Genomic DNA, 16,397 nt, shown 5'->3' on the forward strand with positions numbered 1-16,397 from the left:
GCCGTACACGCTAGGATTCTGCTAATGAATGCTTATTGGTCAGGGACGGACTTGCGACTGATTACGACCAGAGACCCCTCTTGATGGCATCTGAAGCTGAATCACAATCGGAGGACTTTCCGTCGATGTTAATTTTTGCGTACTGTTATTCAGTACATTACTGTACATATTAGACATTCTCTGGCGATGTACACTTTTCGTATTCAACGGCAGCCATGTTAGCTACGTAGCGGAAAAGGGCGGAGCCAGGCTGAGCCAAAGTCGGCGCATTTTCCACATAGCCTGCATTAATAGAGTAATTTTGTAGTTTTTATAGTTTTTATAGCTGCTAGGCGTAAAGAGTTCACCGTTCAAAGCGGGGGAGGAGCTAACAGCTGTCTACTGAAAACATCTTTCTCGAATGCTGCGGCGGTGTCACGTTAAAATTGTACCGGGGGCGAAAATTGTACCGGCCTACGTCATCGTTTGTTTACATCCTGACAACCTGACAACCTGCCCGGCAACAGACGACGCGATGCAGAAAACATGTTTCCAAACGACGAAATAACATAATACAGATAGCGGATCGCTATCTGTATTATGATAGATAGCGATAACACTTGTTTTTACTTTATATTTGTATTGTATTTAATTGTTTAATCGAAACAATAAAATAATTTGCCCGCAAAACGGGCGATCGCGTCAAATCACGTAGGAAGGTTCTTGAACATTCTAGACTATGAAACCTGCCTAAAACACTCAGTTTACTAGCTAAATTCAATTAAACAATTCAATACAATACAAATATAAAGTAAAAACAAGTGTTATCTAGCGATCCGTTATCTGTCGTCATTTGACGCGATCGCCCGTTTCGTTCAGTTCACCGTCATGAAGGTGTCACGTTAAAATTGTACCGGGGGCGAAAATTGTACCGGCCTACGTCATCGTTTGTTTACATCCTGACAACCTGCCCGGCAACAGACGACGCGATGCAGAAAACATGTTTCCAAACGACGAAATAACATAATACAGATAGCGGATCGCTATCTGTATTATGATAGATAGCGATAACACTTGTTTTTACTTTATATTTGTATTGTATTTAATTGTTTAATCGAAACAATAAAAAAAATTGCCCGCAAAACGGGCGATCGCGTCAAATGACAAATGTTTTGCCCGCGAAACGGGCGATCGCGTCAAATGACGTAGGAGGGTTCTTGAAACATAATACAGATAACGGATCGCTAGATAACACTTGTTTTTACTTTATATTTGTATTGTATTGAATTGTTTAATCGAATTTAGCTAGTAAACTGAGTGTTTTAAGCAGGTTTCATAGTCTAGAATGTTCAAGAACCTTCCTACGTGATTTGACGCGTCATTTGACGCGATCGTCTGTTTCCCGGTTTTTTTTTTTTATTGTTTTGATTAAACAATTAAATACAATACAAATATAAAGTAAAAACAAGTGTTATCGCTATCTATCATAATACAGATAGCGATCCGCTATCTGTATTATGTTATTTCGTCGTTTGGAAACATGTTTTCTGCATCGCGTCGTCTGTTGCCGGGCAGGTTGTCAGGTTGTCAGGATGTAAACAAACGATGACGTAGGCCGGTACAATTTTCGCCCCCGGTACAATTTTAACGTGACAGAGGCTGTGTTCAGTAAAATAAATAAATAAATAAATAGCGATTGGTTTTCGGCGCATGTAGGTCTATCTGCCTAAGCCCACGTTTAAATATTTTTGATGTTGAATGTTGATGGCGCAGTTGTTGAAATAAACAGATTGATTTCATGCAAATCATAAAAGCCTCTCCTTGTGTCATTGTGTGTGCGTGTATCCGAGGTGCGTGCGTGCGTGGGAGGTTCTTGATTGACAAATTTTCGAATATTATTCGAATACTTCTCAGCGAATATCGAGTAGTATTTTGGCCAGAAATGCACATCCCTAAAAAGTAGTAACTTCAGGCACATCTGTTAAAATAAATGTTTTTTTACGATCTTTATTCATTCATTGCGCCGCGGCCGAACTGACAGGGATATTCTCGGAAATGATGAATCTTACCAAGACTGCGTCAGGTTCTCCGACTCTCTAACCTACTTCAGCAACACGTAAAGACTCGTAGTGAGGGTTATCTCGGTCATGGTGGAGAAGGAATTGGGGTAGGGGAACTTTGGCTTTGACTCTCTGAACACCATTATTGAAAAGCGACATAGAGGAGAAAGGGATTGTTGCTGTATGCGGGACAGCTGTCAGTTCACTTCGGGTCCATTTCTCCGACGCTCCATTGTTCCGTCCTCTCGGTCGTATGCGGACTCGACTGCTGCTCCGCCGCCGGAGGAGTCCGCATACGACCGAGAGGTCGAAACAATGGAGCGTAGGAGAAATGACATGGACCCGAAGTGAGCTAACAGCTGTCTACTGAAAACATCTTTCTCGAATGCTGCGACGGTCACGGTTTGTTGTTGCTAGTGACGTAAAGAGGTCAACCGGTGGCTCTATTACCATTAGTTGAAATGGGCACAGCGCCACCTATCGTACCGGGGAAAGAAATGCTTCGGCCAATGAATCGATTTTCTCACCGCCATGTATACTCAGACAATTGCAGTTGTCCGATAGAGGAGCATAATCGAACTATGGCCTTAATCTGACTAAACTGTGCATGTAAACGTTCAGTGACATCTAAAAATTAGCGCACTTAGTGAGTGCGGATAGTTTACTTTGTTTAAGTGTACTCATGGAAGTATGGATATCGGAACACGGCACAGGATTCCACCCAGAGCCATTGCTTCTATTACCCAAATAAAGTACAAACTGTTACCCGAATCAAGAACGAGAACTGAACTGAAATATTCGGTTTTTATAACTTTAAATTACACTCTCCATGCATGATATTATTTAATGCAGGACTTAGAATCCCTTGAAAATCGTTACCATGACTAATAAACGTATGTCAAATTAAAGATTTTCAGAACCCACTTCTTTTTCACAAGAACCTAATTTGCTTTGGTATATCAGTTTTTGTAGTTCCCCAGTTCAGACCAGATTACACATAATTTATAAAAGGTCAAGCAGGCTAATCACAGAGGTGTCCAATTATAGGACACACGCACTTACTTAAAGGGGCACTATTTATCCACAAGCTGTGACTGTAATTAGCCTGTGTAAATGTTCACCCAGACATTTCTTGAACAGATCAGTCTACCAGCCTACCCATTGGACTGTACCAACTGGTGGGCTTATCTATGCATCATACATTTCGTTTGATACTCCCACTTCTTATGTCACTGTGACACGGGGCAGGGCCAATTTTGATTGTTTGTTGATGACTAATAACTCTGACATCTGGTGGTAGAATAGGGTGGCCCACAATTGCGATATTTCCCAAATTACTTTCAAACATCCACTGAACATAACTGCGTCTTAACCATCCTAAAGTGAATTCAAAACGTTGCGGAAGAATATAGAAGTTGTACTTCTGTAAATGCTTCATTGATCTATGCATATTACCAGTATTGTTTTATAGTAACTTCAAACTAGCTGGGCCATTATTTATAACATTCTATATAAATAAGCTATAAGCATATGGAGCCTAGGTGTTCAAATCACAGACTTCAGTGGTTTTGTGAAGACATTTATTCCTAAAGAAAAAACCTTGACAAACAAACTTTGAGGAAAGCATGACTGCTAGGCTACAAATTGACTTAACCAGGAAAGATATGTCTATTTACAAGTGCAACGGCTTATTTATTTGAAAACTTTACATCAATCACCCAAACCCTGCAGCAGTTAGCACAGTGGAACATCGGTATTTTGAAATCATACAGAGCTCATTTGGAGGAGTGTCCAGTGGCAAAAGTAGAAATTGGAGTAGACTCTATGACTGAGACTTGACACTTTGTTGTAATTAGTCTTTTCAGAGAGGCAAAATTCACAGACAGGTCGGAAAATCCCTGCCTAGAAAACGTGTTTTCTGAGTCAATAGGGGCATGAGCAGAGTCTTTTACATTTGCAATAACTTGACTGGAGTTTTGGTCAGGATTGATCCTGCTGTCCTCCTTGTAGCTCTCACACAACCTTTCTTTGCCCGGCTGAGGCCATTCCTCTGAGCCTAGGGGCCAGTCTTGAATGTTATTCACCTGCACAGACAGAGGAGGACTTAGAGAAGATTGACTGTACTCTATTCCAGAACCCTGAGTTGTTTTCCTCGCCTCTCTGTGCAGAACGTCAGTGTGAAGAAGGGTAGACTTTGGGAGGGACTCCGGGTATTGAGGGTCTGTGGCCTCTGCTTTGATTTGGAGGCCTCTGGCCTTAAGCCGAAGCTTATGAGGCAAGGCAGAAGAACCGCTCTGATCCGGCACTTTGAGTGTGGAGACGATGACGCCAGGAGGGGCGCCTGAAGCCTGCCCGGGCCCTTTGGGGACCTGCTGCTCATCCTCCATGTCAGACAGCTTGCTCAGTACCCCGTCGTCAGAGCTTATCGGGGAGTTGCTGGAGGACATATTGATCTGCAGGAGGGACGGAGATTGAGAGTACGCACTGGCCAGTGGACTGGATAGGCAGTTCCTGTATAGGTCATACGGACTAGCCCTTTCTTGTGCGTAGCGCCCAGTATCTGACGGTTCCTTTTTGATAACCTCTGCTGTCCTGCAGTTAATGTTAAAACTGCCCTGAGTGGTTTCGGCGTGTGTGATGTGGGGTGAGTGTTTGATGACTGATATGTAGCTGTTGCCCAGGTGTAGGGGCTCCTCTATAACCTGGGGGTTAGGGTCTTGACCTAAGCTGGGTGTAACAAAATCCCGGTACAGCACAGCAGTGCACTGAGAAACTTTATGCATTTCCTGAGTGTAAGCCTCTGAGCTCAAAAGACCAAATTTAAGCTTCAAGGACAGCAATTCTGCTTTCAGGGTAGCGTTTTCCTCGCCGAGTGCCATCAATTTTGTTTCCAACACCACGTCGTTCATGCGCCGTTTCTCCCGCGAGCGCTTGGCCGCTTCGTTGTTTTTGCGCCGTCTCTCCCAGTAGACGTTGTCCTTCTTCTCGTCGGGGATGAACTCCCTTTTCCGACGACAGGAGCTCTGGGTCTTGAATTGCGAACCCGAGTTGTTCTGGCCCATCAAGTCTCTTTGGCCTGGTTCTTCCTTGAATGTTTGCATGGTGTTACACTGTTGTTGCGGTCAATAAGAATGAATCCCTTCACTGATCATCTCTTAATGGTGGGACGTAATGTACATGTTTATGAAGTGGTGACGACCATGGGTGAGACGGCCGAGCAAGTTCAAAACCTATGTGGAAGAAAAGGAAAGAAAAAGTTGTAATATTTTAGTTCAATATTGTTAAATCGTAGCCTGGTTAACGCATAGTAAAGGATGTCATTCTACCAGACGTGGTATTTCTGTGATTTATATTTTACAGAAACAATTTTTCCGTCTCCCCCGGCCTGAGACAAGCTACATAAATATAATATTGTCAAAGTAATTTGGTATAAAAATAAAAAGGTGGTATAATATGAGCTATTATTTGTGTTGAATTTGTTAGAAATGGTGTGGCTATTATCCACAACATAAAGATATGGCATCATAATATTAATAGTTGTAACAATTAACTAACTGATGTTGCTTAGTGTTACTGTAATAATAGCTGAATCAAATGAGGAAAGTCATGAATACTTTTTCTAAGAAATGTAAATGCATAAACATAAATGGCACAGTACCAGTCGAGAGGTTATTCAATGTGTAAATCGGATGGAATTGCTTGAATAGCATTTCATTAAATATTTTCTTATTTTAACATGTATTTCATTATTTATTTTGTTTCAAGGACAGAAGTAAAGAAATGGATAGTTTGGTCAACTGTCTTTTGCTCGTTATCTCGTGTGAAAACCTTGAGTGTCCTATTATTTAAAGCAGGCTGTCGTTACTCAATCACAAGGCTATTTTTATCCACTCAAATACAACACAAATAGAGGCCCGTTATTTCTTAACTAGTTTCAATTCATGTTTAGTTGTTGTTTATTTTAACATATTATTGACCTTTCAGTATGCCCAGGACAAAGTAACTATACAGTTAAGATTACATAACAACTTACAAGATTTCCTGTTAGATTCAAGAATTTAATAAAGCCTACTGGTTAAATACTGTGTAACATAAAGTTGTTTTAATGACAACAGGAAACTGTAAACAAAACACAATTTTGGCCCAACTTTATCCAACACAACTTCAAAATAAGGTCGGTTTGAAAGGTGTCATTGTTGCGCCAAAATAGAAGCTGTCACAAATGATTAACCCAACTCAATAGAAACATTCTGTGACCGTTAAATGTGTTCAATATAATATAATGAAAACCTTGATCCATCATTCTTACATTTATAATATTTTCGGGCACTGAACCTCAACAAAACTGTCATAAACAACGTATTTGCGGCGGCAGAGTTGGAAAATTAGACAAGCTGTATGCCAAAATGGCAGTCCTAGTTGGCAGATCCCATTGCTCCAGACAGCGAGGGAACAAAGGAATAGTCATAATCATACACAACACGTGGCCGTCCACAAGTACAAACATTCATCCCGGGCCGCAATGTCAAAACAACCACATATAGGCCTACCTTATATCTTTGTGATATTTCGAATTTGTTTTATGCGGGTCGAATACGGGGTTTGGGATGGTAATCCCGAGTCTACGTCGATAAAAAAAAATAGCCTATTCCTACTCCACAGACCTACATATAAGCCTAGGTGAGGACCACGTGCTTGTGTATGAATCTAGTAATAACATCAAAGAAGCCGCAGATGCAACACTTAAAACACAAGTGTCTTGAGCCAGACTAGAATAACTGGTCCAAGAAGAAGCCGCTTGTCGGTCCATGCTGCCGTACAAGCGGCTACTTCTTTTTCCAGTTGAAACTCTCTTAAGTCTGGCTCAGCTTTTCTCTTGGATGAAGGAATTTGGGGTCAACATGACATGACGGAGACGAAAGAGGCATGTCATGTCGCCCCCAAATTCCTTCATCGTGTGGTAGGGGTTACACAACTCCGTCCCCCCCTCGGTCTCCACCGACTGATCATGAAAAGGGTGGTATGAGAAAGAGTGGTAGGCTATAACACGATCGATGTATAGTCACATCTAAGCAATAAAATTGCTTAGTTTGAAAGCGGTATTAAGATACATTTAGTGCCTTTTTGGGTTGCGATCAGCTTTGTATTCTAACAAAAGAATACAGGGAGGGTCAAAAAGAGTATGTGTACGCTGAGTTGCATGACATAGTACAGTACTGGATCTATGTCCCGGCTTTCAATGCACGCATATGTCGCCGATACGCCCATTGATATCGCGCCGTGTGTTATAACCGCGAGACCCTCGATCAGCATAACGTCACACTGTTGAAGATTTTTTTTTTAATTACACAATCGGCCCTATTATCCCAGCTCAATGCTTACACCTAGCAGACAATAACTTTAAAACAACCGGGGTTAGGTTCGGGTTTGTCGTAGGCTAAATACCGAGCAACCCGAATCCCAAACGTAATCTAAAAGGTAAATAAATAGGATGCATAAGTACATTTCAACTATTATAATCCTACAAAAGCTCCGTATACATCGTTGAGATTTGTTATAAACACGTACTATTACCAGTAGCCTAATACAATGTCGTGTGGTTAAGCATTGCTGGCACACGTTGTGACCCTACTACGAAAGAAAAGTAGGCTACCTTATTATTGGCATCGGCCCGGAGGTTGTGTTCTTCTGTTGCGCCTCGTGTTATGCGTGAATAAGCAGCATATTCCCATTAACCAGGCAACAATGCTCAGCGTATTTCCCTATCAATATGGACTCACTTCCTTGTATCCCTTGCCTCATCCAGTCGAAGGGCACGTAGATTTGTGTTAGTAGGTCAGTGGTTAAGTGTGTTCGACAGCGTGCTTACTGACAGGCTCCGCAGCCAATTAAAACGCACCGTAAGTGTGTGTGTGTGTGTGTGTGTGTGTGTGTGTGTGTGTGTGTGTGTGTGTGTGTGTGTGTGTGTGTGTGTGTGTGTGTGTGTGTGTGTGTGTGTGTGTGTGTGTGTGTGTGTGTGTGTGTGTGTGTGTGTGTGTGTGTGTGTGTGTGTGTGTGTGTGTGTTAAATACTGAAGATTTAACATTTCATTAAAGTAACATTTATTCCGCTAATTCATTCCAACATTAAAAAATATGTTCTTGATTTCTGAGCCCCCCAAATTATTCGCTGGAATGTATGGTATGCTATAATGCTATTCGCATAAGTTCCATAATGAAATGAATTATCAACAATTCCTTAAGTTAAGCTAGTTGTTATACTTTGTAAACTAGACCAAATTATTCCATAGCACATCGCATTGTCCAAACGTATATATTGAACATGTCATTTTGAGGACACTTACACCATCTACTGCCCATTTGGGGAATTACCTATAATATTGGCTTTCATTGAATTTGCGCGATATGGTCATATGTTCTCTGGTTCAAATGTACCTCGAAAATGTGAGTAAAACCTATACACGAACCGTTACTTGAAAAGAAAAGCCCAATCAACAAATAAAAACACACAAAATCAAACAAAGTAATCCAAATAAGTCAAAATCTGTTGCAGAAGCCATAATCAATGATCAGATGGGCATATAGTTGCCAAGCCAATTGTGTGAAGTACCCAAGAAATTGTCCTTAAAGTGAGTGCTAGTCCTGATTTTTATTTGGGAACTATTTACAACAACAACCTTAACCTTGATGTTTACGCATTCACGGTACCTAATGCAGCTGCATTTATAGAGCCTGTGTGACTGGCATTCAATGTTATTCTGAGTCCACTTCTCACCCTTTGGCCATTATGGTGTTGAGGCTGGGTGTTCTTCATCAATATGCCATTAACCAGCTTAAACAGACGGCGTGCTCAGAGACCTAGGATGGCCAGTATGCAGAGAGGCATGAATGTCCGTCGTGGCTGGCCGCCTGAACCAGAAAGACCAGTGATATGATAGTAGCATCACTTCATGTAGCAATTACCAGTAGCTAGTAAATTGTAAACAAACACGTCCAGAAAACAACATATAGACAGGAATACATTGAAATCGCCCCAACAAAAGGTATATTCCTATTATAGTCTTGCTATAGGTAGGCTACCCTATCACACTAATTAAATCATCCAAACAATTAAGACAAAGGGAAAAGGCCACGTGCAATCAATGGCACTATACATATAGGCAAATGTATAGTACAGTTTCAGCAAGTATAATCCATATGGAGTGTCAAAAGATGTAGAAGATCAGTATGCAATTACGGTGCATTTAACAAATGACAGCATCATTTAACTAGATGACTAGAGCATACGACTCAAATTGTCCATAGTTTTATTTAGTAAAATTGATAAATAAATGAAAACAATGAAACACATTTGATCGACAAGTAATGATATCTGGTAATGTTGCATATTTTATTTCTCCATTATAAAACACATCAATGTCTTTTAGGAAATGAATTGTACTGTATACCCCATGGTTGATTATAGAGTATGTTATTTAGGCTAATATCTGGTGGCAATGACATCGTGGTAAAACAAGAAAAAGATATCGTAAGCAAACAAAGCTCCAAAACTAATTACATAAATTACAAATGTGTACAATAGGACATGAAACGTTTGATTGTAAAGAATAACCTCCAGCTACTACTCAGAGTAGAAAATATAGGCAGATAATGGAATAAATCAATGGAATTTTTCTAATGGGAATCTTACTCCCATTATTATCTGGTCTATAGTTGTTACACTGAGGTATATTTAGAGATAACGTCAATTAAACAAGTAAACTCCTTAAAAATAACAATAATACAAACAATGTGAAGTTGTGCGCCTTTACAAAACCTCTATATGCAATACATTCTACCACATGTTAACTTAATGTTGGCTAGTGTTTTTTTTTATCAAACAATGTTTTAACAAAACAACAACAGTACAATAAAAACACTGTCAAATCGGCGAACCCAAACATCTTGAATCCCTATTTGATTGATTAGTATTACACAGCGGTGCCACATACTAATGATAAGGTCCATGATTGTCTCCATAATGAATCGGGATTTCTTTCCTCTTCTCTCTATGGGAAAGAATATTAAGATTCATTCTGCAATGTTTAACACTGGTATTTTACAGATTCACACCTGAGACACAATTTGCATTAAATACATCAGTGATGGCAAAAGAGTATCTCCAAAACATTCAAAAAGCATTCATCTGTATATTTCTTATGTTCATTCAGAGATTTCCTCAGCTCTAGGTTTGTTCCGTGTTCCAGAGGCAACTCGCCCTAGGCGTGTTCAGAGTTCCACACTATCTAATCCTCTTGTACCGCCTCATTGTCGCCAAGCAATTCTGTTTCCGGAACTGGCTGAAACTCTGCATTCTGGTCCCCCTCTTTCTGAGACGACCCGTCAGCCAAGTCTTCATCGCTGGCCTTGGAATCGTTAAAAGCAGCTGCCCGCTCTGCCCCACCGCTGCTGGAGGGCAGTGTGGTGACGTAGCCTGTGGAAGTGGATCCGCTGCCACTATGATGAGACCCAGCCTTGGCCACCAGCGGAGTCGGGTGATGCATCTGTTGATGAGCCATCGGCATCGGAATCTGCATGGGGTAGAAGTTTTGCATATACGGATAGGCTTGCATGGGCGGATACCCGTTCACGGGAATGTAGATCTGTTGGGGCATCATCGGCCGATGCATCTGACCCTTCATGGGCATGAACTGAGGATGGGGGTAGGGGGGCAAGCTTTTCTTGGGGCTGGCGTAGCGCGACGCGTTCGCCGTGCCCATGCTAACGTTGCTCACGGGGCTGGTGCTCAGGGAGCTGGTCTGAGTGGTGTTGCTGGTGCTGGCCGTCTGAGCCGAGCTGTTGTAGCTGGACGCGCTCTCCCAGGTCCGCAGGCGCGCGTGGATGTTCTTGAAGCGGGGCCGGCTGGTGGGGAACTCGCTCCAGCAGTCCAGCATCAGGGTGTAGGTCCCGGCCGGGCAGTCGTCGGGACAGGCCAGGAACTGCCGGCCCTGCACCATCTCGACCACGTCCTGGTTGGCGTAGCCGCAGTACGGCTGAAGGCCGTAGCTGAAGATCTCCCACAGCACCACGCCAAACGACCAGATGTCCGAGTCGGTGGAGAACTTCCCGTACATGATGGCCTCCGGGGACATCCAGCGGACGGGGAAGGAGTTGGAGCCGAAGAGGTTGTAGTAGTCGGCCGAGTACACGTCCCGGGACAGGCCCAGATCCTGGATCTTGACGTTGAGCTTGTCGCACACCAGGATGTTGCGGGCGGCCAGGTCTTTGTGGACCACCTGGTGGTTGGAGAGGTACTCCATGCCGGCGGCGATCTGGGTCACGATGTGCAGGAAGTCGGCCTGCTCCAGCGTGGACTTGACGGTGCGGTCGTCGTCGGAGCCGCCCACGTCGGAGTGGGGCGAGTGCACCACCAGGAACTCGTGCAGGTCGCCACGGCCCGAGTAGCCGAACACCATGCTCACGGGCTGCTCCTTGGTGACCACGCCCAGGAGGCACAGGACGTTGTGGTGCTGCAGGCGCGCGCGCAGCACGCCCTCCTGCCGGAACTCCTCGCAGAGCGCGGCGTCGGCCTTGTCCTTGAGCGTCTTGATGGCCACCACCTGGCTCTGCTCGCCGTGGGCCGCGCCGTACAGGTGGCCCTTGTACATCTTCCCGAAACGGTCCTCGCCCAGGTCCTCCATGAAGTGCAGGGTGGACATGCTGATCTCCCTCGTCGGCTGCCGTCCAATCAAAAGCAAGGAGATAGGTCAGCCTACAGTTTTCACTAGCAACCGTTTCATTTATTTAGTGTGAAGGGAGCAAGGTGGGAGCGTGAGACATTTCAAGACCCAGGTTGAGGTCATCGCTAGCTGGAGACCTGGAGGTGAGATCCAGGCCACGACGGAGGACTTACGTGGTGTTTCTGCTGGTTGAGCAGAGGCAGCTCCATGTCCTGGCTGGGGGAGGCGGCGAGCTGGCGGCGAGGAGGCGTGTCCGTGTTCCCCTTCTGCTTGTTGCGGCACATGCAGAACAGGAAGAAGAGGCAGGCGATCACCAGCGGGAGGGCGATACTGGGGATCAGGATGTACAGGATCTCCTTCTTCAGGTTGTCTGGGGGCTCTGTGGAGAGAGAGAGAGAGGAGGTGTTGGATGGGTTGAATCTCTGGGGGGGGGAATGTGTTGAGTCTCTCTGAGAGAGCTGCAATACAAGTACCAATCAAGTATTCAACAATGTTGTGGTGTAATGGGTTAAAATCTGATGCTGATCAACTTTTATTAACCTTTATTGCAAAAAATACTTATCATAAACTGAGAAAAAGACAGTATAAGGGACTGGATCATTTGCATTTGCCTTTTCACAAAACACCTAAAAGCATTAATGAGGAAAGCATACCAAAAATGACTTATCAGCTCTCTATCAATGTTCAAGACAATATCATAATCAAACACACACGTAAGAACAACATTCAAACTCGGTCACGACAGAGGCAGCATCGTGAAGCAGGGACGTCGGCCCCTGACCCAGCAGAGTGACTTACTGCAGGGGTAGATCTCACAGAGGTCCACCCGGACCTGGGGGTCCAGCGTGAAGCACCAGGGGCCCTGCATCTGACCCCCGGGGTTACGGCAGAAGTTGTGGCCCCCCCGGAGCTCGGGGTACTCTGTGGGCGACAGGTGGTGCTTGTGGGGGTAGTGGGTACCCCACGGCTGGCACAGGTATCCTGATTTGGTGACGCTGAGCGTGCCTTTGTACTGGGCCCCGCTGCCGTTGTAGCAGCTGTGGTCCGGGGGAGAGTCTGGAAAACGGAGGATTCAGTTTTAGAAATGGGTCGAAACACTGAAACGTTTTGGGCTTTGGATGAATAGCGCAGCCACACACAGTAGGAATTAGACAAGACATTGACGAGATTAATTGTCTTGGTCTGAAATTGAAAGGGCAACATAGATCCATACTGTTGACTGGTTTGTGTCAATTCAAGATTTCATAATGGAGTAAGTAAGTGTGTGTTTGTCTTGTCCTTTTCATAATTCAATCACTCATAAAGTGTCAGATATTGATAATTCTCTCTCTGCTGAGGCAGAGTATACACAGTGCTAATTTGCGATTAGCGTACACTGGCGTTTTGAACCTCTCTTGCAGCAAATCGAGGCGTTTTCGCTGCTCAACGTGTTTCTTTTTAATAAAACATGTTTTTCAGAAAGAGAGAGAGAGAGAGAGAGAGAGAGAGAGAGAGAGAGAGAGAGAGAGAGAGAGAGAGAGAGAGAGAGAGAGAGAGAGAGAAACACTAGCCTAAACAAGGTCTTTGAATCGCAATCTCACAGACGTTTTCTCTATTTGACCAAATCCCGATCTACACAGAGCGAGACATTCAAAACGCCGCCGCCACCAGGGGGGGGCCTAACGAGTCAGTCGGACGCTCCAACCTACTGGGGTTCAGGCTCTCGGCGGGCACCCCGATCCTCATGCAGGAGGCGGCGTCCGGGGAGGCGGGCGGGGGCAGCAGGTGGCAGCTGGGCAGCTCCAGCTGCATGAGGATCATGGGGTTGGAGCGGGCGATGGTGTACTCGGCGTGGCACAGGTCGTCCTCCAGGGCCTCGCACTCGTCCCGACACAGCTGCCTCCGGTGGGGGCCCCGCGCCTCCTCGTCGCACAGGGGGAACACGTAGTGGCAGAAGGACGGGATGGCGAACTGGGAGCAGTCGTCCGACAGGTGGGTGGACGTCCCGATCATTGTGAAGGCCGCTGTGGGGGGGGGGGGGATGAGTGAGGAGATTACATGAAGCCCGGTTGGCATTGAGTTGAGGGTACAGAGTATAACGGAGGACTTGCAGCTGTGGTTGGGACGTCGCAGTGTGAACAAATGTTTGGTAGACACTCCTTAAAGCTACGGAAGCATGGAGTTCACACACAAACATTAGGGTGGAAGACCACCCGTATAGGAAATCAATCAAAAGTACCCTGGTAAGGTCGGTTGGGAGTTATCACGTTAGGATAATTAAAATGTGGGGTAGTTAAAAACATAATCATAAGCAATGTGAAGGATGTGCAACTTTGAGTTCAAAGACTAGGATGTTTTTTGTTCAAATCTTATTCTCTTTTTGTCTTATTTTTATAACTCACTAAATGACCAAAGTTAAACCGCTGCTATATCAGTTATAACAGTTTCTTACCTGTGATGCGGTTCTCGCTTTCCCCCTGCATCTGCAGAGACTCAACATAGATGCTCTGGTTTCCGATGAAGCGAGCGCAAGCGATGCCCCGGTACGGCTGACAGAAGCCTTTCGCGGGTGTTCTGAAAATAAACATGAAAGACTGTTAAGAGTGGACAATGCATCACGTTCAGATCTTCTTTTTCATAGTTTTCATAATTACAAAGCTGGCCCTCTGTGTTTTTAATTAATTACCTCAACCTATCTCTTCTTGCTTAAATCGATGATCTATTTGCAAAAGATAGCCATGTATTGATTAAAATAACTGCTGTTTATCACTAGAATATTTATATTCATGTAATGTGTGTCTGAAACTGTTTTTTTTAAATAAGTAGAGAGTAGAGAGTAGAGAGTTAGAGGGTTGCTACTTAAAACTATTGAATATGTTATCTTAAAACCAGTTGTAGGCTCTGACTCACATAGTTAAATATTTATGTTACATCTATGTGTTGATAATCATGTTGAAACGTTTACTTTGGCCAAGCCAGGGCGACAAGAATTGTGGTTATTCATACAGCAGCCTTTGTTTCCATCTGAGTCTCACAAGCGCCCCCTTCTGGTGCGGTGAATCATTAAAAACAAAACTTTAGTTTGAGGGATGGGAATAAGATCATTGCTCTAAGCAACATAACTGCAAACGAACACAGCATTTTGACTTGTTAGACTCTTAGTTATGTAAACACTTTGGCCTTTTGAACTCGTAGTTAGCCCCTGCTGGCTGTCTGAATCAAGGTCAGGCAGGGCTTTTTAGACTCTGGTGCTTTCAGACAAAGCCATACACACAGCATAATACACCATTATTTTAAATGGATAATTTAACTGCGCCACCACCCTTTTTTGACCTTCCCTGCCTTGAAACTGTGAGATTTAGTGCACAACGTAAACCAAATAAACTTCAATCTCCTCAATGTGCGTCCAACGACGTTGTAACATTGATGAGTGGTGGAGGTGACTGGGTAGGCCTCACAGACGAGGTGGGAGGTAAGGTTAAAAGAAACATTCGTATGACTATGTTTGAAAGATTTATCTTGTGTTTACAGGAACTCGGAGCACTGGTTCATATGTGATATCACTGGAATCTAAACAGGCCTAAAACACAGACCCTGTGTTATGTAGTCCCTTACTTTTATTAGGCCTACTCATCATGAATACTTCAAAGTAAAATCTCTGCACACATTTCTGTTTCACACAAAGCTGCACGTACAACATTTGTAATTGTGTGAGCCGCAAAAAAAAAAGACGATAAGAAAAGTCTTTCATGTCTGATAGCGAAATCTTCTTAAGAAATTGGTCTCGTGGATGTAACTGACGAGCCTCGGACTTAATCACTCGTGGTGAACTTCAAACAAGCCATTAGGAGAAAAAAAAAACGTCATAGCCGAGGGACACTGAGCAGTGGCTTCATCCAGACTGGACTGTACGACGTAACCGAGAAGAACATTGCAACCTGTACGTGAGCAGAACAAATCAGAAGTGGACTGCTCAAATCAATCAGCTCCAATTGATTGATAGCTAAACAAGATGCCTCACGCAGGTTATATATACCGTTGCATGTCCTTCTGGTTCTCTGGGGAGTACACACAGTAACAGTGCATCCCATGGGCAACTGGCTGCGCTGTGCACATTCTGCCGGGATGTTGTCAAAGACAGCTGTCAATGCTTAAGTCCCCCGGCCCCCCCCCCACACAGGCAGTAATAACATCTGGGAGTAATTTTTGCTCCAGCTTAGATTTGTCATAGGGAGAATTTCACCCAAGATAAGATTTGAAGAAAGGGGAAATTACACTGCAGTGCGGCGTTTAAAGCAGTCATCAAATGGCGGCTGCTGTTGTAGCTGACCAACACAGGCCTCACGAAAGAACAAGGGATAGAGGCAGCAGCAGAGTGGTTCGCTTGCTAACTAGTGCAGCAGACTTTGTCCACTGTAACAGGAGGGAGGGTTGATGATGGAGTAGTTAAGGGATATGTGGTCGGACTAATAATAGAGGACGGACCAGAAGTAGAATTTTCCAGTAAATTTGACAAATTGGAATGCACTGTTTCCTAAGTTCATTATTTTGCAAATAGCCTTTGAAAAGGGAACGGAGGTTGGAATGATTAAATGTTATTGGAAAATGAAATATAATGAGTTAATCACGGATCAGATCATGCTAAATGCGTCAAAATGGAA

The 16,397-nt window shown here is 44.0% G+C and overlaps 2 protein-coding genes across 2 annotated transcripts in view; both read right to left on the bottom strand.

The window, feature by feature from the left end:
• Positions 1–3,602: 3,602 nt before the first annotated feature.
• Positions 3,603–7,894, bottom strand: nfil3 (nuclear factor, interleukin 3 regulated). Its single transcript, XM_030353665.1, has 2 exons — positions 7,693–7,894; positions 3,603–5,269 (listed from the first exon to the last, which is right to left on the bottom strand). Exon 2 carries the CDS (start codon positions 5,138–5,140, stop codon positions 3,815–3,817), a length of 1,326 nt encoding a protein of 441 aa, XP_030209525.1. The 5' UTR covers positions 5,141–5,269; positions 7,693–7,894; the 3' UTR covers positions 3,603–3,814.
• A 1,434-nt stretch (positions 7,895–9,328) lies between these two features.
• The window catches only part of ror2 (receptor tyrosine kinase-like orphan receptor 2), a 23,238-nt gene continuing 16,169 nt past the window's right edge, over positions 9,329–16,397 (bottom strand). Inside the window, exons 5-9 of the mRNA XM_030353666.1 lie at positions 14,189–14,310; positions 13,446–13,760; positions 12,556–12,813; positions 11,931–12,136; positions 9,329–11,754 (exon numbers count right to left, since the gene is read on the bottom strand). Coding sequence (XP_030209526.1) covers positions 10,324–11,754; positions 11,931–12,136; positions 12,556–12,813; positions 13,446–13,760; positions 14,189–14,310 — 2,332 coding nt within the window. The 3' untranslated portion in view covers positions 9,329–10,323. The remainder of the gene's footprint in view (positions 11,755–11,930; positions 12,137–12,555; positions 12,814–13,445; positions 13,761–14,188; positions 14,311–16,397) is intronic.

The sequence above is a fragment of the Gadus morhua genome, chromosome 4 (assembly GCF_902167405.1).
Source record: "Gadus morhua chromosome 4, gadMor3.0, whole genome shotgun sequence".
Lineage (NCBI taxonomy): Eukaryota > Metazoa > Chordata > Actinopteri > Gadiformes > Gadidae > Gadus > Gadus morhua.